The 14,189-nt window shown below is 41.1% G+C and overlaps 1 protein-coding gene across 2 annotated transcripts in view; it reads left to right on the forward strand.

Annotated features, from left to right (window-relative positions):
• The window catches only part of ARHGEF9 (Cdc42 guanine nucleotide exchange factor 9), an 85,839-nt gene extending 72,446 nt beyond the window's left edge, over positions 1-13,393 (forward strand). For both annotated transcript variants that reach the window (XM_077826431.1, XM_077826432.1), the window contains 3 exons: positions 386-629; positions 1,332-1,400; positions 13,212-13,393. In XM_077826431.1, coding sequence (XP_077682557.1) covers positions 386-629; positions 1,332-1,400; positions 13,212-13,393 — 495 coding nt within the window. The remainder of the gene's footprint in view (positions 1-385; positions 630-1,331; positions 1,401-13,211) is intronic.
• Positions 13,394-14,189: the final 796 nt, after the last annotated feature.

Genomic DNA, 14,189 nt, shown 5'->3' on the forward strand with positions numbered 1-14,189 from the left:
AGAGTAAGAAAAATGCTGCTTGAGAACTTATTAGAGTTTGATTTAAGGATAGTAACTTTACATATATATATTTTACATATGATGTTGGCAATTGGTGTTTTAATGCTTATAAAGCTTTAATTTTTTGAATCTCAGCATCTAATGTCATTACATAATTACTGTCTGCCTCCCCACATTGTCTGAGATCCTCATAATTTCCAGTAACCTCAGTGATTTAAACTGAAAAAATCTTCAGAAATGTGTAAACATAAACATCAATATAATCTCTCAAATTTATGAAAAATAAATATTGAATTCTGCCAAGCCTCATTAAGATTCAATATATACTTCCTGGCATAGGCTTCAGTCCACCTAGAATTAAATGCATCTCTTCTTTTTCATGTAGGACCTGATACGAAGAGATATACTGTATTACAAAGGTCGCATTGACATGGATAAATATGAAGTGGTGGATATAGAAGACGGGAGAGATGATGACTTCAACGTCAGCATGAAGAATGCCTTCAAACTTCATAACAAGGAAACCGAGGAAATTCACTTATTCTTTGCCAAGAAGCTGGAGGAGAAACTGCGATGGCTCAGAGCTTTCAGAGAAGAAAGAAAGATGGTTCAAGAAGATGAAAAGATAGGTAAGGGATCGAAAATCAGTGGGAGGGTGGTTGCTAGGTTTTGCCCCCTGTGGGGGAGAAGGCCAAATTACTGTGCTTTAGAATTATAGTTTAACTTCATTATAACATCCCTGGCTTATCTCACAGTTGCTGTGAAGATTTGCTCATTTAGGAGCAAATGCTGCCCTTGGCTTCAAGCTTCAGCAGAAGAAAACTCCACAAAGGTGATGCAGGAGAGAGAAATCTACAGTCCCCCAGCCACTGAGAGGCAGCAAAGCCTCACGGCTGCAGTAGTTTCTGCCCTACCTATGCACTACCACTGTAGGGAGAAAGGCAGACAGACTCACTGCTCTACCAGCCTTGCCCTTCTCTCTGTATTACCACAAAAGGTTATTGTAACCAAGATTGGCATCTGGCTTATTGTCTTTTGCTCATTCATAAAGTACTGTGTTCATTTATGGCACTGTATAAATAATGCTAAAAATAATAATGTTTATAAGGTTGCTTTTTAGGCAGCCTCCTCCCAACTGATGTTACAGTGAGGCTTTACTTTAAAAGAAGATTTGTTTTTTATTAAAATGTCTCTCTGTATGGGTAGCCCCACCAGGCAATGCTTTGCCATCTATGGGTTATTAGTTTCATAAATGGTGCATGAAGAAATACTCAGAAAAAGAGGGTTGGAAAACGATTTTCTGAATTCTTTGCCATATTCCCTTTTTCCAGGCTTTGAAATTTCTGAAAATCAAAAGCGGCAAGCGGCAATGACAGTAAGGAAAGTCAGTAAGCAAAAAGGTAATTGGCAGCATGTCTCTCGTTAGGTGAAGCCAGGGTGGGGTGGGGCTTTATGCTGGACTGCAATCCACGTTCCCTTTGATTTTTCACCAGTCTCTTTTTTTATCTCGTTTGTGTGTTTCATATAATTTGTTGATGTATCCATGGGCCAAATTCATTTCTGGTGTAACTCTGTTGAAGCCAGTGGAATTACAGCAGAGGTGATTTTGATCTCCTCTGTCCAGTCTAGTATCCAAAAGCAATCCTGTGGGCAGGAATTTATCTCAAACCATAGACAGTATGTAGATTCATCTCACCTCGGACTGAAACTAAAGCCGGTGAGAAGATACAAAGAGGCTTTGCTAATTCCCAGAGTCTCCCATTGGAAAAGAAAGGGAGATGGCTAAAACCCAGGATGTGTTGAGGTCCCACCACTCTACTTCTTTTTGAAATGAGAGGCTCATGGAACTTGCATATAACCTTTTAAGGATAGCACAGTTGCATCAGCACTAGCAAACATAGCATCCTAGTAAAGACACTATATATCAAATAGTCCTAGAAGATCATATTCATCCCCCTGCCTGGGAAGAGTACAGTCAACCAATAAGAGTCATGTCATATATTAGACTGAGAAGTCACTGGCCAGAGTTAATGATCAGTTCTGATAATTCTTGCAGCTGCAGGTTTTGTAATGATCAATGTTGGGGAGAGTTAGAGAGGAGTCATAGTAACAATGTTTGAAGTCATGGAGTCTTCAGAAAAAATATGAGAAGTCATGAACATGCCATCTAGTTACCAAAATATCATGGCACGTTCAGGTCTCCAAATGGTTAAATGTTTTGGGAACAACTCAGGACTTCTTGGGTACCTGCAGTCACCAGCTGCCGCCTCCCTGTTCTATAGCTTTTACAGCCCTATGCTTGACTTTTCAAACAAACAATGTCTTAAACCTTTAACGAGTTCCTAGCTCTCTTCCTCACCTGGTTGTTCCATACTGTCCTGATGGTTCATTAGTGCTTTGTTAGGCCCAGTGTGAATCCATTGGTCTCCTGTGTCCCTGCACTGTTGTTGTTGATCTACCGCCATCTACTAGCCTCTAGTGTTATCCTCTGAGTTGTTCTCTAAAAACTCTCATGGCCAGATTTTCAAAACTGGAAATGTGCAAAAAATGCATTTGGGTGCCAAATGTACGTACCGCATCACTGCAACTGTGCACAGGAACTGCACATTCAATAGACCAGTTTTTCATGTAACTGGCCACTTGTATGGGCACAATTCTGAAAATTTTCCCCTTCACTATCCTCTTGCGCACTGACTCCCGGAGCATGCAAACAATTCACTGAAATCACGCTCGCTGGAAAATCGCAGGATCTGTGACTCAAATGACAGCCCCGGCAAATCAAGTTCTCATTAGTGCTAATGAAACTGACTCAGCTCAAGTGTGCCTGAGAGTGCATATGAATATTTCCAATTGAACTGCTGTAGTTCCATCCTGACAAACTCAGCGTACTTAACTATATTTAGTTTTTACACAGCAATTGCTCTCTTATTCTCTCTCTTTCTTTCTCTGTGGGGAAAAAACAAAAGGGGAGGGGAATTTTAATAGCCCAGGCTCCTTAGGCTATACAATTAATTAGCTTCCCTCTTCCTAGAACATCAGTCAGCACCTCCCTTATCCAGAATGACCCTGTGCTCTAATATTGGGAATTCTTTTTATGATATGACGTCCTTGAGTCTGACAGAAACTCATTCTGACTCACACATCAAGTGGAACGATGTCAGATTGTTTTACCTAAGACATTTATTCTGAAATAATAACAAAACCCTTTACATAGCATCATTATATTAGCAACTCTGCCTCTTCCATAATGTCTTGTGCTTCAGTGAGAATAGCCCAGCCCCAAGTTAATTAAATTAAGTACTGATAAAGTAAATTTTGTAAAGCCAGAGCCTTGCTAAATACCATCAAAACCAGTTGATTTTATTACCCCATAGAGTGTGGTTTGGCTTATCGAATAATAGGTGTGTAGAACTGGAAGGAACTTCAAAAGGTCATCTAGTCCAGTGCCCTGCACTCAAGGCAAGACTATGTAATAACTAAACCATTCCTGACAGGTGTTTAACTTTTTCTTTAAAACATCCAATGATGGAGATTCTACAACTTCCCTAGGCAATTTGGTCCAGTGCTTAACTACCCTGACAGTTAGGAAGTTTTTCCTAATGTCCAGCGTGAACTGCCCTTGTTTCAATTTAAGCCCGTAGCTTCTTGTCTTATCCACAGAGGTTAAAGAGAACAACTTTTCTTCCTTGTAACAACCTTTTATGTACTTGAAAACTGTTCATGTCCCTGTCCCCGCCCCAGTCTTCTCTTCTCCAGACTAAACAAGTCCAGTTTTTTCAATCTTCTATCATAGGTCATGTTTTCTAGACCTTTGATCATTTTTGTTGCTCTGCTCTGGACTTTCTCCAATTTGTCTACATCTTCCCTGAAATGTGGTTCTCAGAACTGGACACAATACCCAGTTGAGGCGTTATCAGCTCAGAGTAAAGTAGAAGAATTACTTCTCATGTCTTGCTTCCATCCCAGAATGATGTTTACTTTTTTTGCAACAGTGTTGTTATACTTTTGATTCATAATTAGCTTGTGATTCCACTATAACCCTGAGATCCCTTTCTGCAGTACTTCTTCCTAGACAGTCATTTCCCATTTTGTATGTGTGCAATTTATTGTTCCTAAGTGGAGAACTTGGCATTTGTCCTTAATGAATTTCATCCTATTTACTTCAGACCATTTTCTCCAGTTTGTCCAGATCATTTTGAATTTTAATACTGTCCTCCAGAGCACTTGCAACCCTTCCCAGCTTGGTATTGTCCGCAAACTTTATAAGTGTACTCTCTATGCCATTAGCCCTGATGAAGATATTGAACAGAACTGGACCCAGGACTGATCCCTTTGGGACTCCACTTGATATGTCCTTTCATCTTGACTCTGAACCACCGATAACTACTCTCTGGAAACGGTTTTCCAACCAGCTAGTTGTATTTCCCTAGTTTCTTTATGAGAAGGTCATGCGAGACAGTACGAAAAGCATTACTAAAGTCAAGATATACCACATCTACCACTTCCCCCCTCCCCACCACAAGGCTTGTTACCCTGTCAAAGAAAGCTATTAGGTTAATTTGACATGATTTGTTCTTGACAAATCCATACTGACTCTTATTTATCACCTTATCTTCCAGGTGTTTGCAAATCGCTTTTGCATAATACCCCAGAGGTTGGCCCTTGTGTGAGTAGTCCTATTGAGCAGCTGGCTTAAGTGGGAATACTTAGCAAGCATTACTCAGCATGAGGAAGGGTAGCAGAACTGGGCTCCAAGTTATTTGCAGTTTCAGGGTGCTTTTGTTGACTTATCTTGTAATAATTTCATACGTATTTGAAATGTATCCCCAACAAGGCTTTACCAAAGGCATTGATAAATACTTGGAGACTGTGTATTGCTAGTACCTAGTTGTAGTTACCTGTGCTAAGAGAAGGGTAACCAGTTCTCATGCTTCACGATGACTGCAGCCAGGGATCAGGTAGGCCTGCTGCCTTTTCTATGTACACACTGCGGAACTAGACATATGCATTGCAGAAAGGTTTGGGTTGCCTCTGATACATCAGTTGGGCCTCAGAGCACTTAAGCATGTGCTTAACTTTAAGAATATAAATAGTCCAATTGACATCAATGCTACGTATATGTTCAAAGTAAGCACATGCGTCAACACTTTGCCTGATCAGGCTTAGTAGCCACTGCAGGCCTTGATGGCCCAACCAGCTGATCTGATATGTTAAGATGTCTGTGCCCAGGTTTTAGGTCACTGGATGTGTTTTGTAGCCTTATTTTTACCATCTGCTATGTTATATCAGTTGACCTCTTCTGTGGGAAACAGCAATAATTTCCCTATGACACAATGCATAAGGAAAGGATTGAAGCAGTTAAGGAGATGAAATGGGAAGGGCAATCAAGTGTGTTGGAGACGAACTAGAAAGTTTTCAGTAGTTTTAACAGCAGCGTATTTCATGAACTGTCATACAGTGTTTCCCTGAAGTATTACTCTGGAGTCAGCCCGCATATTTATTAAGAGGAAACATTTAAAGGACCACTAGCTGCAATACACTGGAGAGAGAAAGTGTGGAAGATGAGACTGACAAGGAAGAAACATCCAAACTCTGTCAGATAAACTTGATGAAACTTTAATCAGATGATTAAGAGACAACATAAACCTTTGCATTTGGGGTTTGTTTTGTTTTTTTTAAACCAGTGTCCTAAATGAATCATCCCATTTGGAACCAGCTTGCTGTTAACACATACATGCACACACAGACATACACACGTATGCACCTACGGGCATATATACACACGCACAACCAAGATTCCTTCAGAATTGGTTTGATGTTGAGCAAGCGAGTAAACTTCAGATTTCGGCAACATACTGGGATTTGCACTACTTATTGGATTGGGGGGAAATGTAATAATATCAGAGCATGTGCCTTAAGACAGCATTAAACCAATTCTCCACCTTCTTTAAGTCCATTAGACATAAAGTGGATAAGTAGCATTGGCTTGTGCTCCTTCCCAGCAGACACAGTTGTGGGATATTTTTTACAGACAGTGATTCAGATCCTTCTTCCAGTAAGAGCCATCCAGCTCCATGCAACTTCAGTGGGTGTAACTGAGAGTAGAATTTAGTCTAGTATATCCTAGAATAATTAAAATGGGAGATAGAAATTCTGGTTTGGCTTGATTTTTAAAAAGAGCCTGTCACAGTTACTAGGCTATCTGCACCGCTGTCCCTTCTTGGGGATTTTGAGTGCAGCCCCAGCAGTTGTCAAGTCATGGACCCCCACCTCTCCTGGGGTGGAACTCTGCAGTTCGCCACTCTCAGACTAGCACCTGGATTTACAGTCCCCTAGGTGCCAGCCATGACTAACTCAGCAGGTCCAGTGGGGGCCAGATCCTGCAGAGGTTTCTCTTTGGGAGCCTTTGACAGCATACCTTTGCAGTGAAACTGTGTCTCCAAAACAAGGCATGATTTATTTTGCCCAAAAAGTACACAGTGCAGAGAGGTGGATTTAAAATAACAAAGACTTGCATAGATATTGCCTGGCCTAAACTTAACCTTGCCATCCATAACTCGGGAGGGTCTGGCTTATTTCCCATCTCTGATTTGGGAGAAACAGCCTATGCTGTTTGAAGCCTGGTCCCTCTCTCTGAGTGTCTCAGACTTCTCCCTGAAACATCCTGGCCAGTTTCTCTAACCACTTCCCCTCCCTTTCTGCCAGGTTTAGGTTTCCTTAACAATCAAGCCTATTAGGTCATGTCATGCATCCCTTATTGCCAATGCAGGATTGCTCAGCACACTGTATTTCCCATTGATTTGTCCATTCCAGTTTTAAGTGACTCTAACAACAGGGACTTCAAAGCTCCCTTAGTGTATCTAACCATCGGGATTGTTTGCCAGTACCCCGGTAACGATTCCTCTCCATCTTCAGTGTTTACAGCCTTCAAAAACTGGTAGACACTTATCAAATCCCCCGTTTAGTCTTCTTCTATCCCCATGTATGGTAGCAGGTAACATATTCACTTCTAATTCACACAGTGCTTTTTGGCATACATTCCTAGATGCTTTCAAAATCCCCAGCCAAGATTTTCAGATGGGACTAGTGATTCTGGGGTGCCTCAATTTTTGGCTGTTCAACTTGGGGCTCATTAAAGAGGTCTGATTTTCAAAGGCACAGCACTTTCTACAAATTAGATCCCGTTAAGGTGTCTCAAGTTGGCCATTCAAAAGTTAAGGCTCCCCAAATCATTAGTCAAGAATATTAGCTTTTCCTGGACATAAGAACATAGGATTCATTATGCTATATAAGACCACTAGTCTGTCTAGTCAGGTAACTTGACTCTATCAGTGGTCTTAACCTAACGATTCATAAAAAGGAATGATATCCCCTTGTTTTTGTTATTTATCTAATAGTGCAAGCCTATGTGGGATGGGATCTCCCTTCTGAACCCCACGAGCGATCAATAAATGCTATGAAGAATGAAATTTGCTTTTTTCTCTTAATTTTGGACTAACTTATTCTTTATTATTGCTGTTTTCATGAGTAGCATAACAGTGGGCTAAGGAGCTGCATCTTCCAATGTGCATGCTTCAGTTCTCTTAGCAGACCATGGTGAGGCCTCCAAAAGCCGCCCTTGACATGCTGAGATGTTTCCAGTATTCCCTGTTTCCCTCCATACCCTAGTTGCTGAATTCTCCCACTACCACTAAGTGGCCTCATCCCTCCCCTAGCAGTCTGTAAAAATCCACCGAGAGCTAAATTCACAGCTGGTATAAATTGGCATAGCTCCACCAGCTAAGGCTTTGGCTCCAGAATGCATTCTCTCCCTAGCTGCCAAGTCTTTCTGCTACCCTCATTCGCATTAAGTGACTTGACCTGATGCCCAGCTAACCTCAACTCACAAATATACTGACCCAAATTCCTCCCAAGGGTCATACCATCCTAATTTCTTCTGACATCTCAAACCTCTGCAGCTCAGTTGTCAAACATTCCCAGTTTCCAAGTGTCTTCTACCTGGAAATCATATGACATCTTAAGGGTTAACCGGCCCATTCGTTAAACTCTTTTTAAAAAGGGAGGGGAGGCACACTTGTATTTTCAGATATAATCAAGGTAATTTCCCTTTGTTCACCAAGCTTTCCACACTGCAGATGAAAGAATGTCATTACTGGATGAAAACCATGTTATCAATACTACTTCCCTGCAAATACGTAAAATACATGGTGCAAATCCCATTGCTCAAAAATTATATGGGCCGTAAACCAATGTTCCCTCTAATTTTTGACAGGCCGTGTGCACAAAAAATTTCTTCTGTGCAAATTTTTGAAGCAGAGTTCAAATTTGTGTGCCATGAGTCAAATGCGCCCAAGCGAGTAAAATGCTTATACATTTAAAACGTATTAATTAGCAATTTGTGATAATAATAGTTTTACACCATATTATTTTATAAATGTCATTTTTAAATACTTAGACAAAGGAAATTTAACCTCCTTTCCCCTTCCCCCCATTGCCAGCTAATAGAATCTGGCTGTGTTGATAGATGGCGGGCAAACAATGTCAAAAGTCGCCAGTAAATGATATTTCGGCCTGGCTCCGATGTAGTATTTCATTTTTTGAGCGCGCGGTGTTTAGGATCTGTGTGCACACGTGCACAGCTTAGAGGGAACAGTGCCATAAACTGAACCTTCCAAAGCCCATGAGTGCCCATTATACAGTTACCCTGTGGAACTAGCCACAGCATTTTCAGTCTGAAAGTATTGATGATGATTATGATTTTCATAATACAGATGAAATCGGTTCTTCACTGAAGGAATTACTAAATCCAGATAGAATCTGATCTGCGATATAGTTAGGATTTCCAAAGCTAAGCAAGGTCAGACTGGATGAATATTTGGATAGGAGACCTCCAAGGAATACCTAAGTGCAAAAGGAAATGACACTGGTGACTAAGTAGGGGGCACTCTTGCTTCTGAGTCCGTTCTGAACAGATACTCCAGCAGAGTGCTGAGAATGCCATCTGTTGGGTGAGATGTGAAACTGACCTCTTGCCTTCATTAAAGACCCCAAAGGACTGTTTGAAGAGTAGAGGTGTTACCCACAATGTCATGCCCAGACTTCCAGTTGAGTGATTCTGACCACCTAAATTCTCCTTGTATTTTCAGTTAAATATTTTTTTCTTCCTATCTAGTTCTAAATTGTCATGTAGATTTGCTGTGTGCTGTTAATAAGTGTCACCCCAGAAGTGGCTGTATTTCAGTGAGTGAACTCTGTAGTTCAATAAAATGGACAGTGCAAGGAGTATTTCCTCATCAAATGATTAATACTTTGGCACTATTTCCTGTTGAAGGGGCATGCTGAGTAGTACACCACAGAAATATGTCAGAAATAAGGCAACTGGACTTGTGATGAGGTTGAGTGCGCCTCCTAAGAGGTGTGAATTCCCTCACTGCCGTTGAAACTCAGGAGAATTGAGGGTTTGCACCACAGTACACTCTCCATTCACCAGCAGTATGGCACCAACTTCAGCCCACTCTGAACTAGAAAACATTTATATTTTATCACCTATCTCTTAAATCCAGCTAATAGATAGGCAAGGTGGTTAGATGCCTGGAGAGGAAAGGAACATGAAATAGCTACCAATCAAGGCATGAAAGAAATCCTTAAAGGGTCAGGATCGAATATGCATAGAAAGACATCTTATATTTGGCTTTACTCTTTTAATTCTTTCAGTGCCAGGGAATTCCTTCTGAGATCACAAGTACAAAAGGCATTTTGGAAAGAAGTTAGGAGCAAAGTAGAGATGGCTTGAAATCCTTTCAGGGTTTTGGTTTTGAGGGGGGGTTTTTAAGATGAGAAACCTAAGTGATTCAAACTGACATTGCCTAGCACTAAAATACTGCTCAATTTCAATTGACAATACATCATCTCTCTTTGCTGCATTTGCCCTGACAAATGATAAACTGCAAAGCTACTTTTTTCCCCTCAACCCCCCGGCCCTACTGAACAATCGTATTATGCAGCTGCAACCCTTGGAGTCTACCTTGGTGCAGAGTTCTGCATGAACCAGCAGAAGGAGCTCCAAGTCTGGTCAAGACTTGTGTAACTGCCTCCCTGTGCCTAGGGAAAAGCAGCGTGACTTCTGTGCCTGGAAATCTTTCCTTATCTATTTTGAATTCTGTTCACAGAGGTAGCCTGAGATTGCAGCATTCTTCACTGGGAAGGAGCTTTACTCATTTTTTCTGGTTAAATTGCAATAGAGTTATGGCTTTGCATATAAAAAAAATCCTTAAAGAGACAATTTAGCACAGCTACTTGAAGCTCTGATGAGGGAGGAAACCAGCTCAGTTCAGATACAAATATATTAACCCTTCATTCATTCTGAGAACTAATCTTGTTCTGAGGTTTTGAAGATGTTCTGGTAAGTGGGATTTTTCTCCCACATCCAGTGTTTCACCGAGACCAGAAATACACAGATACCCGAAGAAAGGCCATTCTTGTGGCGTTTTTATCTGCTGTTGGAGGTGACATGTTGAAAACCTCACGAGAAAAGCTACTCTTGTGGGATTGCCGAATTTACTCTGCAGAGCACAAATACTCATATTTGCATGCACACAAATGCAAGGGCAAAATAACACATGCCTCCATGTCTGTAGCTGTAGTAATTGCATGAACAGGTTAGACGTACAATTTTGACAGTTTAGTTCCTCTTTGCTTTCACCTGGTGCCCAGGGTAGCTGGAGCAAATTTGCCCCCTCCTTCTATGCAAATTAGATCAGCCTCAGGACTTTTCTAATTTAGGTAAACTGCCATGGTCATGGATCACTGTAACATAGCATGATTTGGCCACATTCCCTGTCACACTTTATCTTCTGCCACTACGTGGAGTGAGCCACCAGGGATTATTATAGAGCTGGCTATGCCGGTTCTATACCAGGTGGGGATTTCCCCATGCCACAGGTATCTTCAGATGCTGAACTAGAGTCTAGATGCCTGAGCAATCTAATTGGAGGATGGAGGTATCCTGCTGTCTCTATGATATCCTAGAGCCAAACCATTTAAGATTGACCCTGGCCCCTGTCTGTAATGATGGGACATCAAGCACTCAGTGGAACTGGCATTCTACTGTGCAAGGATCTTACTCAAGATTCACATATGTGAGGTAGGAAAAATAAGGTTGTAAACGCATGAGATTAGCAAATCTTATCAAGCATCCAAGAGCCTACCAAAGAGGTGAAGGAACCAAACAGATTGTTGTTTTCAGCTTGACTTGGAACACATAACTGTGATGCAGTTGGTTAGGGTTACTAAGTCATGAATCATGCAGCAACTTTTGCCCATGTTAAAAATGAAAAAGGATGACTGTACTTCCTGGACTGGATAGAGAGCAACGTGGGTGGTAGTATTTGTTATCAGATAAAACAAATAGTCGTTTAATTTCTTTGAAGAAATCAGTCCTATTTCCATATTCCTCGTCTCGAAGCACAATTTGAAGAAATCCAGGAAATGTTTCAATTCAGTCTGAAGTCTTATTGGTTTTTAACCAGCCTTGATTGGTATTTACTATAACAAAGGGGAGGAAATTACTTCTTTTCCCTCTCCAGACTATTAAAGTCTTAGCTTGTTATAATAGAAGGACCTATATAATGATGCACCAACATTAAAAGGTTGGCAGCTTAGTTTCACATTATAATGCATTGCATTTTTTGAGAGTTTAATTCTTTGCCTGTAATTGGTTTGAACATGTATCGCACCTCCCATCCCCGGATCACAAAACACTGGCATGTGAAAGTCTGTGTTTGTGTGCTGGTAGAGACACATGCAGAGAATCTAATTTCTTTTATGCCGATCACCATGGTATCTAGGTGCTAATTGTAATATTTTGCCTTCTCTAGCACCTCCCACCTGCGGATCTCAAAGTGTTTTACAAACATTAATTAATTTAGCTTCATAACCCTCATATGAGGAAGGTGGGTATTGTCCCCATTTTTCAGATGGGAAAACTGATCACAATAGGCTGGCCCACCGTCTCCTGCAGTATAACCCCGGGGAGCAGGAGATCTCCATAATGTTCCCCCCCACATCGTTTTGTCGGGGGGCTGCCCTACCCACAGAATGAGTAGCAGGTTCTGCAGGCAACAGAGGGGATCCACAGAAGACCAGAACTTTCTGCATTTGCTTCAAAGCTCTGATGTTTCCTCTGCTCTCCCCTGCTTCCTGGCAGTGTAGCTTCCACTTTATCACACTGCCCAAGGAGCTTGCTTAAGAAGGGAATTACACTTCATGAATGGTCTCAGCAAGAAGGAAGTATAACCAGTGGGCATATTACCTTTCCCCAGTAATCTCCACAAGCATAGTAATGGTTGCCCCACCATCATCAGTTCAGGGCTACCCATCCTCTACCTCCCCCACAATCACTCATGTGGATTCCAGCTCCATAGAGCATCCTCTGCAGAGTTCTGTGTCTTAAAGACAGTGGACCCCTCACCCCTTCTGCATCAGAGGAGGCACTCTCTGGCCCAGAGAGATTGTAATTTGCTCAGGGTCACATAGAAATTATGTGACAGAGCCATTAATAGACACCAGGACTTCATACTCACTGTCTTATACCTCAGCCACAAGGCCATCCTTTCTTTGGAATACCTCACCTGGAAGATAAGGCTGGAAAGTTAGCAGGCAGTGACTCTGGTGAGATTTCCCAGTACTTTCTAGTTTAGAAGCAGAAACCAGGCTGGTGAATTTAAAACAAACCGCTAGGGAAAAATCCTACAGGACTTAGTAGAGGAAGCAATGACTTCTGTCTTTTGAAACGAACAAATGGAATTCTATAGAAGAGGTACAGTTCTCTACAATGTAACAATTCTATAGACAAGACTTCACCTTTTCAATAATAGAGGGATTTCTAGATAACCGTATCTAATGGTTCTATAGGGCTCTCATGGCTTAAATTATATAGGACTTTTCCATAAGAGAAAAGCAAAACTCCACCAGAACAAAAGTAATTGATCTTTCTCAAATCTCCAACTAGCTTGCCAGTTTAGGTTGCATTTGGAGTGAGAATTTAAGTTAGTTGCTAATTTCATCCCTAGAATTGCCTTCTGCTGCTCATGTCCCCATTGTGTGGGGCCTTGGTTTTTAAAGCTATAGCAAGTAATATCATGAGTACGGTTTTTGACCCAACTGAACTCTGACTGACCTCTTTCTTTTTCCCTTCCCCACCATCAATGCAGGTGTCAGCTACTCCAGGTCGGTTCCTCCAGCCTATCCACCACCCCAGGATCCATTAAATCAGGGACAATACATGGTGACAGATGGCATATCCCAGTCCCAGGTCTTCGAGTTCACCGAACCCAAACGCAGCCAGTCACCATTCTGGCAAAATTTCAGCAGGTTAACGCCATTCAAAAAATAATACCTAGAGTGAGATGGAGAATTTTAAAATAAAAATTTTAAAAAATTAAAAATAAAAATAAATAAATAAAATTATATTTATAGATGGACCTTTTTTCGGAGAAGCACTGTTGCAATTAAAAAGAATTATACACACACACACATACATATATATATATATAAATATATATATATATATATAGAAGGACCAAAAACTTTTTTTTGTTGTTTTTGGGAAGCAAACTACTACTAGATACTAGGAAGCACCAATGACTTCTACTCATGTGTCCGATTTTGTTTTATTTAATTGGTCAGACAACATCATTTTTTCTCTTCATTTTTTTTTTTTTTGTCCAACTTGTCATTGTCTCTCCAGGACGATTTCTTGCTCGTTGTGAGTTTGTCACTGAAGTTTCTTGCAGGCCACATTGGTGTATATTTTATTTTATTTATGCCTTTTATTTTTCTATTTTAGAGGTGGGGAAGATCTCTGCTCCCTTCCCTCTTTGCTCCCCCCACCCCTTGACTGTCCCCAAACTTCTTGTTTCAATGAACAGCATTTTCCCCCCAGCATTCTCTGTTCTGAGTCGTTCCAGTCTGGGTGTGCTCTGTTATGCACTGTGATATGCTGCTCAGTACTTCTATTGCTTTAACTGTTTTTATATGTGTTCTTGGGCCAGGGAGGGGGGTATAAACAAACAAAAGGGGGGAACAGATCTTTATTATGTGAGAGGTGACTTCTGTTCAATTGATTTGTTGCATTTTTAACTGTGTTTCATTTCAATGCTGTGTGTTTCAATCACACATGCCATTCCCAG

The sequence above is a fragment of the Eretmochelys imbricata genome, chromosome 9 (assembly GCF_965152235.1).
Source record: "Eretmochelys imbricata isolate rEreImb1 chromosome 9, rEreImb1.hap1, whole genome shotgun sequence".
NCBI classification, from domain to species: domain Eukaryota; kingdom Metazoa; phylum Chordata; order Testudines; family Cheloniidae; genus Eretmochelys; species Eretmochelys imbricata.